Genomic DNA, 16,722 nt, shown 5'->3' on the forward strand with positions numbered 1-16,722 from the left:
GGGGAACTGATCCTTTTTGTGTGCCTGACACTCCTTGCCCCTCACAGGGATTTCTAAGCAGTGTCAGTGCTGTTTTGGTGGAAGAGGTTGCCTCTTCAATTTCCCAGGTAGAGAATGGTCATGGGCATACTCTGAAGATTTACATTAAACTCTTTCTAAATGTCCTCTCAGATTGCATTGACCACAAATAAAGGGGAATAAAGCAAGGGAACTGGAGTAATAGAATAGAGGTAACAGGAATGAAATTTCTATGTTATGTCTGCAACCAACTTTAAAATATACCATGACTAATACTTTGGTTCTTTCATATGTATAATTCCTGACACTCAAGGTAGGTGACCAAAATAAGTAAAGCCTGGTTATTAACCTGGGATCCTAACTGGTACACAGGTTAGCTAGGGCATTTATTCTCATTCTCAACCATGTGGGTTAGTATGCCAGTGAGAGCTGCTTCATCTGAGTATGAGTGTGATGAGCCAGGTGTGGATCCACATTATCTAATCAACATTTCCCCAGCTTTAATCCAGTCATGAAGTCTGCTACTGGTCAATAGCTGTACAGATAATAAGCACAATGAATTTAATCACCTACAGAAAGTTCATGGATGACCAAGTTGTATGAAATAAATTGAGAGTAGATTTTAAAGATTTGGCATTCTTTTCTCAAGCTTGCCATTTTACCCTATCAGCATTTTATTTATTTTTTTATTTTTTAAGAAAAGGGTGGAATTTAATCTTTATTTACAGGACACTGCAAGATATGAAATTCCACATAGAAATAAGAAACCCACTGAGAGGAGAAGCTTCATATAGTATGTACAGTTTGGAACTGTTCAAGAATAGTTTCTTTGTAAAAAGTGCTACAATAACAAACCACATGTAAAAAGAGTTCTTAGTAGAGAAACAGTAAGACAAACTTCTACCAAACATAGTACACAACAAACAACTTAATGCCTCAGGTGTACAATCTAAAAGTTGAAGGTCCCAGCAGTGCCATCCTGAACTTGGAATGTAAACCCTTCAGAGGTAGTTTCTGGCACAACATTTTGATCTTCCTCTTCCTCCACAGAGAAAGAGGAGGATCTCAATCTCAATCAAGTTTAATGAAGCTTTGTACACAGACTCATTTTCATGGTTTTGTAGAGCTTCAATTTTGTCCAAACCTCCACATTCTCCAGTCATCATACTAAGTTTCTCAGTTTCCCCTAGTTTCTCAGCAGCGTGAAAGATATTTGAGATGGCATCCAGAATAACCAGAGGAATTTTGGTGTCTTTCGCAGTTAGGAGGTTCATCAACGGCTCTGTTATGCCACAGTGAACAAGGTATACCATCTGCTCAACTGTTCCGCCACGTGTATAGTTGGTTACAGCCCATACAGCTTCCTTTTGTGTCCTAAAGTCGGCCTTAGAGAGAACGCCAACAAGGAACGGGACTAATCCGTGATTTACAGCTTGTTGTATCTGGTCCTGGCGGCCAGCCGTGATGTTTGACATTGTCCATGTAGCTTCCTTCTGAATGTTAGTTTTGGAGTTTGTTAGCAGGCTGGGAAAGATGGCAAGTGCTCCTGCATCTATTACAACCTGAGTCTGTTCATCTGTTCCAATGACAATATTCCCTATGGCTCTTTGTGCAAGAGTCACAACTGGCAATTCAGTAGCTCCTAAAAGCTTCACAAGTTGGGGTACAACCCCAGTTTTCACAACCATTTCAATCCGTTCATGTGGACCATTGGTAAGGCAGGAAATAGCCCAGCAGGTATCAGCTAAAACTTCTGGGTCATCGTGATGCAGGAGATGAACTAAAGTAGGAAGAATTTGCTCAACAGAGTCTAAGGGGGGGGTACACGATTCTTGTTGCGACAAAGATTTGAAAGTGTCCAGGTAAAATTATGTAAGTAACCACGTGCTAAAGATGACACATCAGGAACCGCCAAAAGTGCCAACAGCAGGTCAACTGGACCATACTCGATAACCAAGTCTCGGAAAACCGAGCTATCACCTGCAGTGTTTCCTAGAGCCCATACAGCTTGTTCACTGATGTGAGCGTGGGGAGATGCCAACAGAGAAATGAATGCTGGGACAGCACCTCCATCTACCACAGCCTTGGTCTGTTCTGATGTCCCGGAAGCATTGTTAGTGAGGGCCCAAGCAGATTCAAACTGAATGGGACTACAATCCGTTCTGCTCAAGAAGGACACAAATTTTGGAATCAAACCAGCCCGGATTATGCTGTCTGTGGGGGGCTATTTTACCCTAGAAAGCAGTTTCCTAGCAGCTTGAGTAGCTTGGAGCTGGCTTTCCAAGTTGTTGCTATTTATGCCTTTGACAATATCATCAACAGACCAATTTACAGTGCCCCGGTTTTTGCGGTTTTCCTGCAGTGGAGAAGCAGCAGCATCTGGAAAGGAGCTGACATTTCTCCATTTCAGCGTCTGGTCATCCTTCTTAGCTTTCCTGAGCTCCACATTAACTTCTGTTCAGCGCTGCCTCATTTCTATACTGTCTTTCCCCTTGTTCTTTAATCTGTTAAGGCGGGCAGCTGGTGAACTAGCATCCTCATTGGTGGACATGGTTATGAGACAAAGGAAGAAAGCTACACAGTTGACTCAAGCTTCCACAGGAGGTGGTGCGGGGCGCACAGGCTGCGCATGGGCTGCCCTCACAATGTCCACTACGGTCAGCCCGAGGGTGTGCCAGCACTTTATTTTTAATGCCTTTGGTTCTCCATTTGATTTTGAAATGCTTGAAAAGCGACAATGCTTTCACATATTGGCTGAAACAGATGGTAACATACGCTGATCACACCTACTAAGAGTATTTATATAAATGATCTTAAAGCCTAGAAAAAAAAATCACATGGAGAGTCTAGTAGATCCTAATGAGAGTGATGGTGTGCATAAGTCATGTTTGGCTGGGACATGTTGCCCAGGTTTTAGGTTGCCCTCAGAAAGCACCTTTTTTCCCTCTCCTTTGTAGGTTCATTTCTCCTGCTAGAACAGACCTCAAGACAGTGTCCAGACCACACTTGGAATTGGGTGTATGTCCTAGATAAAAAGGTGTTTCTCTAGGTGTGATTATTCCTTCAGATTCTCTCCTAGGCCCCTTCCTACCCTTGCTCACAGACAGGGCTGGGCAGGTTCAATGATGGCAAATACAGTAGACATTTGCAGGCATGGTAATGACAAACTATGTAGCATGTGCCATTTCTAAATGAGGTAACTGTGACTCCACTCCAACCCATTATTGCTAGATTCTTTCATTATTTTTAAAGAGAAGTCAGCAATTCAGATTTTTTTGACAAGTCTCAATTTTAAAGGATTGGTAACTAATTTAAAGTTTTGAAATTCTTTGAGGAGCGTAAACCAGATTTCTGGGAGCTGCATCTTACCTACCCTGGCCATGTGTTTCATGCTCAAAGGACCTCTTCTTTAAGGTAGCTGATGGCTGTCCCTCTCAGGAGGAGTGGAGCCCTCTCCTTATTCTTCAGCCTGATGTGGGCAGTGATGTCAGGCATCGGGGGGTCCTAGTCCTGAGGTGTTTCCTTCCAGGGTCACTGGCTTGTTTGATAAACAAACCCTAGGCACGTTAATCAACTTGACTAGGCTAAATATGCTGTAGCATGTAGACAAAAAGTTATTATATTAAAGTGTATGTTTCTTTATTTGAGGCTACTGTCAGCATCCATCCACAGTATTGGGTTTTTCCGGTTTGTTTTTCAGGTCTCACACCCACACTGCTGCATTCAGGCAGCCCTGGCCCCTCTGCCGGGGGCTGCTTTTCTGTGGCTCCACCTACAGTCTGGAGTTGGTTCTTAGACCTTATTGTTCCTTTCTGGAGAGGAGAGGTGACAGATGGAACCTGTAGAGGAGTTTTCTTCTCCATCTTTCAGTTCACCCAATAGCAAATTAATTTTTGGAAATGGGAAATTCTGTTCTAAAGTACTAACTTTTTAGTAGTTAAGCGACTTAACTCTGATATTTGCGGTGTTAAAGTTGAGTTCAGGCAAAGTAACCTGAGAGTGGATTTATTTTGTTGCTTGGGGGAGAAAAAAGCACCCACATTTTTTGGTGATTTATGAGTAGGAAAGAAAGTAGGTCAGCTCTTTCCCTGCATTGCCTTCTGTTTTGTGTCTGCAGTATCGCACTGTTCATCAGAAAGGGGACCTCTCTCCATCTGAGCAGAGAGCCCAGCCTCACATGCTTTTATCAGGAAAAAAATCTAACTGTTTTGGGAAAGAACCTGATTCTCTACCCCCATGCCCCCCACCCCCCAATCATCTTGCTCATGGATGTGCTCAAGTCTTAGTGCATGGTAGCTGCTTAAAACACTTCAGTTTTTCAATTCATCTGATGCTGGTCAAAAGAAAATAGAAAAACCCTGCCAACAGCATGTTTCTGACAGTTGATAATTCATATGGCCTTCCTTGGAAATTGAAGCAAGAGTGAATGAAGTATTTGAAGCTGCTGCTTATCTACATTTCTTTGTCTTTTTTGGGGGGGTGGTACGTGGGCCTCTCACTGTTGTGGCCTCTCCCGTTGCGGACCACAGGCTCCGGACACGCAGGCTCAGCGGCCATGGCTCACGGGCCCAGCCGCTCCGTGGCATGTGGGGTCTTCCCGGACCGGGGCACGAACCTGTGTCCCCTGCATCGGCAGGCGAACTCTCAACCACTGCGCCGCCAGGGAAGCCCTCTTTGTCTTTTTTGGGGGGTATTTCTCACTAACTAAATTGAGAAAGAACTTATAAAATTGTTGGTTCTTTCTTCTGCCTCCTTAGATTTATTTTCCATATTGCTGCTTCTCCCATTGTTCTGTGGGAATGCTGATCATTTTTGTGGCTAACAGGCTTGACAAGCATCAAATAAGCATAAACCCAGATAGGCCTGGTCTATATAGGTAGTGGGAAAATATATAGCTCTTAAATGAGCATCCAAGGCATACGGGCCAGGGAAGCCTGTGGCCTCAAGTTCTCATTCATGTATTATTTCACAATCATAGGACCATCTACCTTTGAATCACCTCACTTTTCCACTTCTGATATTCTCTAATCTTCTTACACAGTAGTTGCACAGAAGAGCTAAAAGGAGATGCTTCTGACTAAAAGTTTCTCTCAGCATTTTCTGTACCTCTTTCCTCCCTTCCCCCCTCCCATGGAGGCCTGCAGGTAACAGGCCTCCTGAGGTACTCTGGTTTCCTTGTAAGCCTTGCATATTGGTATTGGTTTGTTGTTTTGTTTTCTTGTAAAGTCTGATTTCCATATCATAAAAGTTGGAAAGTGTTTCCCTCTCTTCCATTTTTTTTGAGAAGTCTATATAACTGGTATTCTTCTTTAAATGTTTGGGGGGAGTTTATCAATGAAGCCATCTGGCCTGGAGTTTTCTTTTTTTAAAATAAATTTATTTGTTTATTTTTGGCTGCATTGGATCTTCGTTGCTGCCTGTGGGCTTTCTCTAGTTGTGGTGAGTGGGGGCTACTTTGTTGCAGTGCGTGGGCATCTCACTGCTGTATCTTCTCTTGTTGTGGAGCATGGGCTCTAGGCGTGTGGGCTTCAGTAGTTGTGGCACACAGGCTCAGTAGTTGTGGCTTGCGGGCTCTAGAGCACAGGCTCAGTAGTTGTGGAGCACAGGCTCAGTAGTTGTGGTGCACAGGCCTAGTTGCTCTGCGGCATGTGGGATCTTCCCGGACCAGGGCTCGAACCCATGTCCCCTGCATTGGCAGGCAGATTCCCAACCACTGCACCACCAGGGAAGCCCCTGAAGTTAGAAGCTTTTAAATCATTGATTCGAGACCTTCTCTTCTAATGTAACATGTAATGTTGGTGTGTGTGTTAAATAGCATGGTTGGGATGGTCAAGAAAGACCTCACTGAGAAAGTGATGTAGAAGCAAAGACCAGAAAGGAGATGACAGAACAAGTCAGAGAGGGTGTCTGAGGGGAGAGCACTCCAGGAAGATGGAACAGCAAATATAGAGGCTTTGAGGAAGGAGGGTCAAGTATCTAACAGGAGTGTGAATGGTATAGAGCCTTTTAGGGCCATGGTAAAGCATTTGGCTTTTTACTCTGAGTCACATGGGAAGCCATTGATGGGTTTTGAGTAGAGGATTGACATGATCTAACTTTGGTTTTAGCAGGGTCTCTCTGACTTCTCTGAGGAAGGATAGAAGCAGAGGGACCCCTTAGGAAGCTGTGGTTAGCAGAATAATGTGCTGCCCCCACCCCCAATTTTCTAATTCCTGGAACCTGTGAATATGTTACCTTATATAGCAGAAGCGACTTGGCAGAGGTAAATAAACTAACGATCTTTAAATGGTTAAATTATCCTAGATTATCCGGGTGCATCCCCAGTATAATCACAAGGGTCCTTATATGAGGGAAGCAGTGGTGTTGGTATCAGAGAAGGAGATGTGATCGTGGAAGCAGGAGTTGGAGTGATGTGGCCACAAGCCAAGGCATGTGGGCAGCCTCTAGAGGTTGGAAAAGACAAGGACTGGATTCTCCCCTAGAGACTCTGGAATGAACAGTTATGCTGACACTTTGATTTTAGCTCTGTAAGACCCATTTTAGACTTCTGACTTTCAGAACTGTAAGATAACACATATGTGTTTTAAGCACAGCTAGTTTTGTGATTATGTTACGGCAGCATAGGAGACCAAAACAAAGGCAAGAGTACAGTGGAAGTGGTGAGCACTGGTTATAGGGTCTGGATATATTTTGAAGACAGAACTTACTGAAGGATTAGTTGTGAAGTGGAGGGGAAAGATAAGAGTCAGGAAAAATTCCAGTTTTTTTTTTTTTGCGGTACACGGGCCTTTCACTGTTGTAGCCTCTCCCGTTGCGGAGCACAGGCTCTGGACACGCAGGCTCAGCGGCCATGGCTCACGGGCCCAGCCGCTCCGTGGCATGTGGGATCTTCCCGGACCGGGGCACAAACCCGTGTCCCCTGCATCGGCAGGCGGACTCTCAACCACTGCGCCACCAGGGAAGCCCAGAATTCCAGGGTTTGATCCTAAGTAGCTAGAAGGATGGAGCTGTCATTTATGTTAATTTTGTGGTGCTTGTTAGACATGCAAGAAGCAAAGTCAAGTTCAGGAAAGAGGTCTGGATGAAATATATAAATGTGAGATCCATTACCACATACATGGTGCTTAAAGTCATGAGACTTAATAAGTTCACCAATGGAATGTGTAAACCCAGAGTAAAAAGGTCTGGGAAATAACTGGGGTTCCCTAACATTTAGAGTTTGGGGAGATGAGCAGTATCCAGCAAAGGAGATTGAGGAAGTGTTATTGACCAGAAGAGCATCAGAAGCTGGCTCTGTCTTGGAAGACAAGTGGGATAAGTATTTCTAGGAAGAGTGATTATTCATGTAAAATGGTTGTAGAATGTGACCTGAGAACTGATCCTTGGATTGAGCAACATATAGAGATCACAAGTGATCTTGGGCAAAGAAGTTTAGGTAGAAATTTAGGAGAGATAAGCTTGACTGGAGTGGATTCAAGAGAGAAGAGATAAATTGAGTATAGCAAGTTGACAGCTCTTTCTAATTAAATGTAAGGATTATGGAGACATGGGGTGATAGCATGAGGTAGATATGGGGTTGAGAATGTTTTTTGCTTTTGAGTTTTAGTCGGGAGCATTTTTCTATGTTTAGCTGATGGAAATAATCCAGTAGAAGGGAAAAACTGGTAATAAAGAATAGAGCAGAGAGAATTGCTAGGACATTGTCCTGGAGTAGAGAAGAAATGAGATCCAGTGGACAAGTGGCAAGGTTGGTAGGAGCATAGATAGGAACATTCATAAGTAAAAAGAGGTAAGATAGAGCATGTGGCATGGATGCAGGTAAATGGATAGGTGCAGTGATAAAGATTCTATAGACATTCTCTTTTGATTGCATTCATCTTCTCATTTAAATAGGAAGCAGAACTATAAGCTGAGAGTGATGATGCTGGCAGAAGTGTTACAGGTTTGAGGAGAAGGTATGGAACAATTACTCTTAGGGTTCAGACTTGAGGAGAGGAAGAGACTGATTGGACTAAGGAAATTTAGTTTTCTTGCTGTCCTCAATACTATGAGTCCACTTGAAGTTGAGTGATCAAGATTTTAAAGGAGTTCCATTCAACATGGTTCAGAGCAGGAAATCATGAATTTTATTTTAGACATGTTTATTTTGAAATGTCTGAGGCATCTGAGTAGAGCTGTTGGGTATGTAGCTAGGAAATGACTTAGGGGCTAAAACGAATGGTCTGGGTTGGAGATGTGGGAGTAGTTGGCAGATGGGTGGTATGTAAAATCATATGATGAAATTGCTCACAGGTGGGAGAAGTGTAGAATGAGGAGAGAAGGTAGCATAGGATCAAGCCTTGAAGAACTTAAGCATTAGTGGAGGAAGACAAGACAGCAAAAGAGACACAGAAGAAGTAGCCAGAATGGTGGAAATGAAACAGAAAAAGTATTTGACAGAATCTAACATCCAGACCTGATAAAAACACTTTGTAAACTAGGAATAGAAGAAAATTTCCTCAGCCTGATAACATCGTACTTAATGATAAAAGGCTGAATACTTTCCACTAGGATCAGAAACCAGACAAGAAAGTCCTGTTCAGTGTTGTACTGGAGGTCTTAGCCAACAGTAGCATTTAAAAAGTTGCCATGGTATATATGGTGGTAGTGCGTGGTTTGGGGCTCTCTGCAAATTTAATGAGCAAGAGTAGTGACTCATTAATTTATAAATGAGAGTAAACTTTTCCCTCTAGTTGTTTCCTAGCGATTTGTAGGTCACCTTAGGTAGGCTGTTGATGTCTTACCCCATTTTCTACCGGTATTCTAGTGTTCTCCTTACTGATTTACCTAACACTATATATACTTCATCTGTCATGTATATTTAAATACAGATGTAAATAGAGAATTTTCTAAGACATGAGGAATGTTCAGTAAATGCATAAACAAACACGTTCTTTTAGGCTTTTTTAAATTTAACTCATTATCTATCTGGAAACAATCTTATTTAGCACATAAATGTAAGTGTGAAGGGAAGCTATAACTTTATTTTTCTCCAAATAGCCCGTATCAAATGTAGAAATATGCCATTCCTCACTGATTTGTGATGTCACTTTTATCATACACTGAATTCTGCTCTGTGATAGGGTCTGTTTTTAGACTATTCTTTTCAGTTACTTTAGCTTTGTATTACATTTTAACTCCTTTCATTACTCTTTTTTTAAAAAAATATTTACTTATTTATTTGGCTGCACTGGGTCTTTGTTGCGGCACACTGGATCTTCATTGCCGCGTGCAGGATCTCTTTTGGTTGCGGCATGTGAGATCTTGAGTTGCAGCATGCGGGCTCTTAGTTGCGGCATGTGGGATCTAGTTCTCTGACCAGGGATCGAACCTAGGCTGCCTGCGTTGGGAGCACGGAGTCTTAGCCACTGGACCACCAGGGAAGTCGCTCTTCATTACTCTTGCTCTCTATCCCTAATATCTTTTTGCTAATTCTCAGCTATTTACTGTTCCAGATTAATTTGTGAATAAATAGGTCAGTCTTCCTACTCCTAAACAAGGACTGTGTTTCTATTTATTCACATTTCTTTAATGTACCTCAGAAAAATTTAGTCATTTTTGTTACTTCAGTCCTCTGGGTTTCTTTACAGATTTAATCCCACATATTTTCTATTAATTGCGTTCATGAAGAGCTAATATTCCCCTCATTTTATGTCCTGTTTTCTGGTATATAGAAACGTTACTCATTTTTATATTTATATTGTCTCTAGCTAACTTAATGAAGTCCTATTAATTCTAAGAGTTTTTTCAGTTAACTCACTTCAGTTTCCTAGATAAAGAAAGATGATCTACATTGAAAAGTAATTTTGTCTCCTTTCTAACAGCTTTTTATTATTATTTCCATTTCCCACTTTTATTTCATTAGCTAGAAAGACCATTATTATTTAACTAATGGTGACAGTAGGTGTTCTGATCAATAACATCTTGATTTTTAAGGTAATGATTCTAGAGTTTCACCACTAAGTATCATGTTGGATAATTATTTGAAGTAGTATGTTAAGTATCTTTCTATTCCTAATTCATCAGAAATTAGTATTTATCATGTCCTTTGTAAACAGTTTTGTAATCAGAATGAGAAAATTCACCTTAGACGAGGTCCTTTTCCTCCATTATATATAAGGTATTACAGAACAAAGAGAGCAATTTTCTCTTTGTAAGGGAAAATTATCTTAATATTTAAGACATATAATTAATTCCCTGACCCGTGTTTACTTGGCTCTCTTAAGAAACATTTTCTTCACCCAGATTTTCTTACAAAGTCTAGCTCCACACTGATTCATTGATACATTAGTGAATTAATGAGTTAATTAATGAAGAGTAGTGCACAATGTTGAATCACCCAGGATGGCTAAAATTTTTTTAAAAAGGAAAAACAGGTGTTGAAGATATGGGGAAATTGGAACCCTCATACATGCTGGTAGGAATGAAAAATGGTTCAACTGCTTTGGAAGACAGTAAGGCAGTTCCTCATAAAGTTAACCATATGATCCAGCAGTTCCATTCCTAGTTATATATTCAAGAATAATGATAACAAACAAAACACATATGTGAATGTTCATAGTAGCATTATTCATAATGACCAAAAAGTAGAAAGAATTCAGATGTTTGTCAGCTGATGAATGAATAAAGAAAATGTGATAAATTCATATAATGACATATTATTTGTCAATAAAAAGGATGAAATACTGATACATTCTATAGCATGTATGAACCTTGGAAACATGTTAAGTGAAAGGAGCTAGTTCCAAAAATGCACATATTAATATGATTCCATTTTAAGGAAAAGTCCAGAATAGGTAGAGCCATAAAGACAGAAGTTAAGTTAGTGGTTGCCAGGAGACAGGGTTCAGGGAGATAGGGAGTGACTGCAAGTGGGTATGGGGTTTCTTTCTGGAGTGATGGACATGTTCTAAAATGATTGTGGTGATGGTTACAAAACTGAATATACCAAACATCTTTGAATCTTCCAATTTAAATGGGTGACTTGTTTGGTATATAAAATTATATTTCAGTAAAGCTGGGTTTTTTTTCCCTAAAGAAGTTACTTTTTATTATTCTAGAAGAAATTACTTTTTAAACTTAATAAATGTTATACTTTCTGTGAAGTTATTATATGTCAACTACAGTTATCTCAGAAAAAAAAATTTTTTTTTCTGTACTTTGAGAATGTACCAAGAACCTAAAATGCCAAATGTTCATCACAAGCTTAAGAATGGTGGGTGACTGGAACAAACCTTGGTATCGTATAATCAGAATAGTGATGTGCATCTATAAGATGGAATAATAAACAGTTAATGTTTTTTAACATACATTTAATGATATGGAGTATCATATCATATGGAGTATTTAAAAGAAGAAACAGGAATAGTTTTACTAGCATATAATTCTAATTATGTATTTTTTGATTTGGCACATAACGTTTGTATGTGAGGGAAAAAAAAGCCTGGAATATAATGTCAAAAATTGTGAAGAGTTGTTATCACAGGGTGGAGAGATTAGAGATACTTTTGTTTGTTATCATCCATAGTTCCAATGTATTACTGTATTTCAGATGTATTACTTCTCCATTCACATATAAAGCCTGTTGTTTAATACTTCTCTACTTCATTTTTGTAACTGTTAACAGCGGAGCATGTGGTATCATGCGTCCTCATGAAATGCACAGGAGACAAAGCATAGACACTGTGCTGACCAAATTGTCTCACTTGTTTTATTTTCATGACTCTGAAAGAGTAAACAATGAACTTTAATGTCTTTGCAGGTTATCAATGCTGCATTGGCTTTAGCAGCAAAACCACAGAGTAAACTGGCCCAAGAGAACATGGATCTTTTTAAAGAACAGTGGGAAAAACAAGTCCGAGTTCTCACAGATGCTGTCGATGACATTACTTCCATTGATGACTTCTTGGCTGTCTCAGGTAATGAGCTGATTCCCCAGAGAAGTATGTGAGGCTGTGCATACTTACTTCCACCTAAGTTACAATAATGGGCAATCAAAATGCCCCCAAGTATGGGCAGGTAAATTATTCTAGCAATAATATTGTGCTGATTTTCATTTTAATTAAAAACAGCAACAACAACAAAAAAAAGCGGGACTTGGAGTTGGAGTTGTTTCCCTTGTTATGAGGCTGGTCTCGATCTTAGAAGTGTGAATTAGTAATCTGCCTGGCAGAGGTTTTTCTCTGTTTATATAGAGTAAGATCTTGCAGCTGTGACCTGTACAACACCATAGCCATCCACCCCTTTTGCTGCTGCTGTGTTTAGAAAAAACATTGACCTGTGTCCTGGCTGTGGTTATTTGTTATGAGCCTATGAGACTTAGGAGGAGGGATTCCCAACATCATAGCTTTAGTTTCTTTTGTAAAAATTGTTCCCCTTGGAAAGCTTCTCTTTCTCTCTCCCTCAGAAAAGATCGTAGTTTAACTGCCTACTTTTCGAAAGACTCTGTCTGCATGATGCACAGATAGAAAACAGAGAGGAAATTTTTAAGTACCTTTTAATTATGAACTTACAAAAAATAAATCTGGGTAATTGACCTCACAAAAACAGTTGATTTCATTATATAAACATAAACTGGTAATGACATAGTAAATTGCATTCATATAGAACATGTCTGTCAACTGCAATTCCCTGTTTATCGCAGAGATAAGTTTCAATCCATCTTCTTAGAGTTGAGCAAGTATAAATGCATTCTCCATTTAACAGGCCTCTGCTGCCCTCGACTGCACTGCTTGCTCTCTGGAGGTGCCAGGTTTCCTGAGGCCAGTGGCTGTGGGCAGAGTCAACGGCTGGTACTTGTAGGGCTGAAACTACCTGTCACCCCAGGGAACCACAGTTTGGAATGTGGGAGATGTGAGTGGCCATGGGGCTTGAAACAGAAGCAGGGCTTAAGTACATGCACAGCACAGTCCTCCAGCAGTGACCTATATAAGGTGACAGTGTGTTCTGCATAACAACGTTCCCCTGTGTCTGCTCGCTCTCCTTGGGGTTGGAGCTTTGGCTCTACTTGAGATAGTGGGGAGCAGGCAATCCATAAACTGCAAAACAAGGAGGTAAATCATGCTGCTGCAGGACTGCCAAATTGCAGGTGCTGGTACTTTAAAACAAAAAACCATTTGTAAGCACATCTTTGCAGGTGCCAAAAATGCAGGAATTGCTTTTTTGGGAAATCTTGGCCTTCTGTTGTTTTCCCCAGTGAAGTACTGAATTATTCTTTTTCATAGATTTAGAGAAAAACACTCTACTTTAACAGCACACTTTTAAGCAAACAACAAATTCTGATATCTAAATACAAAGCCCCCCTCCGGAGATAGATATTACATTCCTAAACTCACTTACCAAGTAAGGCTTGGTCTCAAGGGGTTTTCGGTCCTTCTTATAGCAAAATAAAATGTAATAGAATCAAATGTCCCTCATGCAACATTCTTCAAATCAGAGAACAAAAGGGATTTTGCAGTAGCATTTAGTGGGATCCAGGCAGTATCTTTAGGGTATATGACATAAAACAGAAGAACAGTAAAGAGAAATCAAATTCTTTAACAGATACACTTTTGTCTGGTGAGTATGTTCAATTTTTATGCAAATGTGGGAAAGTAGAAGAGTTGACTTGATGGAAAGGAGTTTAGACAGTTTCTATTTAGCAAATAAAAACACAGAACAGTCCTCTCAGAAAGTGGTGGTGCTTTCAGAGCATCTGAATTTTAAAGATCCACCTTAGTGTGTTTCTCTAATGTTTTGTCACAGACTTGCTTAGCAGTGTCAAGTAATTAAATAATTAACAGGACAAGACTGTTATTCACAATTCCTTTGATTTTTATGGTGTGCTTTTTAGGGGCATGGGATGAAGGGAAGAGACAATCAGATACCTGTGCAGAGTTCTACTGGATTGACCAGTTAATTTTTAGCATTCAGACTCCTTTATACCCTTATGCACTTACCTCACCCATGGCAGCTTTAGCACTTTTTATGTGGCAGACTAGAGATGTCTCTCCATCTCACCTGATACACTGGCTCTCATTGAGAGGAATCCCATTTTCAACCGGGCAGGCCCCCACTGGTCCCCAGTCCTTGGCCCTTGTACAACTCACAGCCTCTCTAGAGGTGCCCCGTGGATTGGAGAGCAGGCGTCATCTGCAAGCACCGTGTGCAGTCTTTATACCAGAAGCTGAGATCTGCCCACTCCTATTACCCAGAGGCTCAGTAGTCTGTCAGCAAGGTGGGCATGTTTCTGAGTAAGGGGCTGCAGGACAAGTGCCCAGCACAGGGTCTGGCTTAACGTTGGTGGACTTCATAAAATTTTATGTAATGAAAAGTAAGACTGCTGCTTGACTCCTTGGAGTGGTGGTGTTTTACTGTGTCCTGGGATATTGTGGCCCTATGGCAGTGTGATAGGTTTTGAGGAATAGTTCTAGTAATGATTTTTCACCATCAATCCCCCTTGAAATCCCTGGGGCCTGTGTGTTTGCTGTAGCCCTGCCCACTCATGAGAATCCATCCAAAGGGAAGTTACTTAGGGGATAGGACTGAAAGGACCCTCTGCTGCTCTATCTCCATTGTTCCTGGATATTCTGTCCCATTGGTTCCAGAAGTTCCCTCGTGCTTATTACAAGTTATATCCTAAATTTGTGGCTCAAAAATTAATGGTCATCTTGTGTATAACCTGGTAAAGCCATTAAGACCCTGATGCCAGTGTTTCATGAGGCTGCAGGGCAGGGGGAACTTGAGTCACTGTGTATCAAATATGCCACTGGCACTTGAAAATAGAGAGGGACATGCAAGCCACCTCCGGGGGAGAGGGAGGGGGACCCCTGTTCCCCAAGCTGTTCTATTCAGAAGGTTGCCTTGTAAATATTGGAGGTGGTTTAGGATGCTACAGAGCGTTCAGCAAACTGTGAATATATTTATATGGACCGATCCCTTAAGGACAGTGGTTTGAAATTTATCAAAGCGATAAAGACTGTTTGAATTTCATTTGAATTGTATTTGATAAACATTTTCCATGGAAATGAAATTTACTTTCTCATTCGTTTACTCTGCTTTCATGTGGAAGTTCTGATCCTCCCCACACACACACACCTTTTTTTTAAGTTGCAAGTGGTTGGTTAGAGTGGTTCTAGTTGGATTTATTACTATTCTTTACCAAGTGCTCTTGGAAACAAATAACATAATGCATTAGATACTTTGGGGCAACACTTAGGAGTAGTAATTTGTACTCTTTCTTCTTCATTGTCAGTGTGCTCAAATAATTTGGTCTGATTGGTCTAAATAAAAGGATTTTTGTACCTAATTTTTGTTTTTGTGTTTAATCGCAAAAATCCAAAACTGAAAGTAAGGTAAGGAAGTGGTGAAGTTAGTTTGATTTCTGACTCCCATGCCCCCTAGCTTGAGCAAGCCACTCAATACTTCTGCGCCTGGTTTCCACATTAATTATAGTGATTTTTAAAAAGTGGTTACGATAGAGTTAAATGTCAAGCACTCAGAATCTTTCCATAATATTAGAGTAAGTTCTCTATATAACGTATTAATATTATCATCTCCTGTGTATGCATAAGGCTGCACTGATAAAGATATCCAGAGCAAGGGGAGGGCGGAACAGGCCCTGTTAGACATTGTGGACTGAAGGCTTTCTGGAGAATGCCAGTTGGCTTGGTTCCGGAGGGCAATTAGGCATCATACATCTACTTTATACATATATGCCTTTTGACTTAGTATTCCCATTGCTAGAAAATTTCCCCAGGGATGTGTACATAGATGTTTGCCAAAATACCTGTACAAGGATGTTCACTTCAGCCAAAATGCGTAAGAGAAGACTGGATAAATGAATGATGGCCCCTCCGTCTGTTCAGTAGGGTACGGTACAGCCATTAATATGGATGAGGAAGATCTGTGGAGGCAGTTCTAGAAAGATTTTCAAATGAAAATCAGATATGTTAACATCCATAATGTGATCCCTTGGAGATAGACTGTTGTATGTGTGTGTGTAGGTTTTTTTTCCTTTTAGAAGCATCTACAGATAAAGACTGTATTAAACAATCAGTTTTTAATGGGGTACAGATTGGTGTGTCTACTCAAAATGGAGCCATGCTGAGTTTACTTGGAAATTCAATTAAGGTAAAGTAACTTATGGTTTAAGTTAGTGTGGGTACCTCCAACCCTCCCATATTTGCACATGTCCAGTGGGAACTCACTTCTCCCTTAGGGCTCAAGTGTAGAGAGCAGGTTGTTGTGTCCTGGGTATATAGTGGCCTCAGCTGGCTGGGGCTTTCCCAATGAAGGTGGAAAATGTTACTTTAGTCAGCTTCCTGAAATAGAAGCCTTCCTTGGTGGCTAAAGGATGGCAGGCTCTTCCCTTGTTTGGGTTCAGCTGGAAGAAAACCTGTATAAATTCAAGAAAATCTAAATTGATTTGTAAAAACACACTTACCCAGATGAAGGTTAACAAATCCTTGGTGGAAGTTTGGGCTACTTTGTTTAATGAATGACAAAGAATGCTATACTTCATTGATTCTAAGATGTGCTTTCCGTCCCCTGGTATTAACAATCCTGATACCAGGATGAGTCTTAAAAATCAGTGATATGAGAAAACATTGGTTCATAGTTTCATTAGCAACATCTTTTCTTTCCTTTTTATTCCTTTCCTTCCCCTTCCCCAAATGTTAGATTCAG

At 40.7% G+C, this 16,722-nt stretch overlaps 1 protein-coding gene and 1 pseudogene across 2 annotated transcripts in view; one reads left to right on the forward strand and one right to left on the reverse strand.

Annotated features, from left to right (window-relative positions):
• CTNNA1 (catenin alpha 1) overlaps window positions 1–16,722 on the forward strand; it is a 178,928-nt gene that overhangs the window by 147,515 nt on the left and 14,691 nt on the right. Inside the window, exon 11 of the mRNA XM_082650230.1 lies at window positions 11,819–11,975. Coding sequence (XP_082506356.1) covers window positions 11,819–11,975 — 157 coding nt within the window. The remainder of the gene's footprint in view (window positions 1–11,818; window positions 11,976–16,722) is intronic.
• On the reverse strand, window positions 968–2,569 carry LOC309819774 (importin subunit alpha-1-like; annotated as a pseudogene). The gene has a single exon. The product of its transcript is annotated as an importin subunit alpha-1-like (transcript).

Source organism: Grampus griseus (genome assembly GCF_964374135.1).
Source record: "Grampus griseus genome assembly, chromosome: 3".
Taxonomy (NCBI): domain Eukaryota; kingdom Metazoa; phylum Chordata; class Mammalia; order Artiodactyla; family Delphinidae; genus Grampus; species Grampus griseus.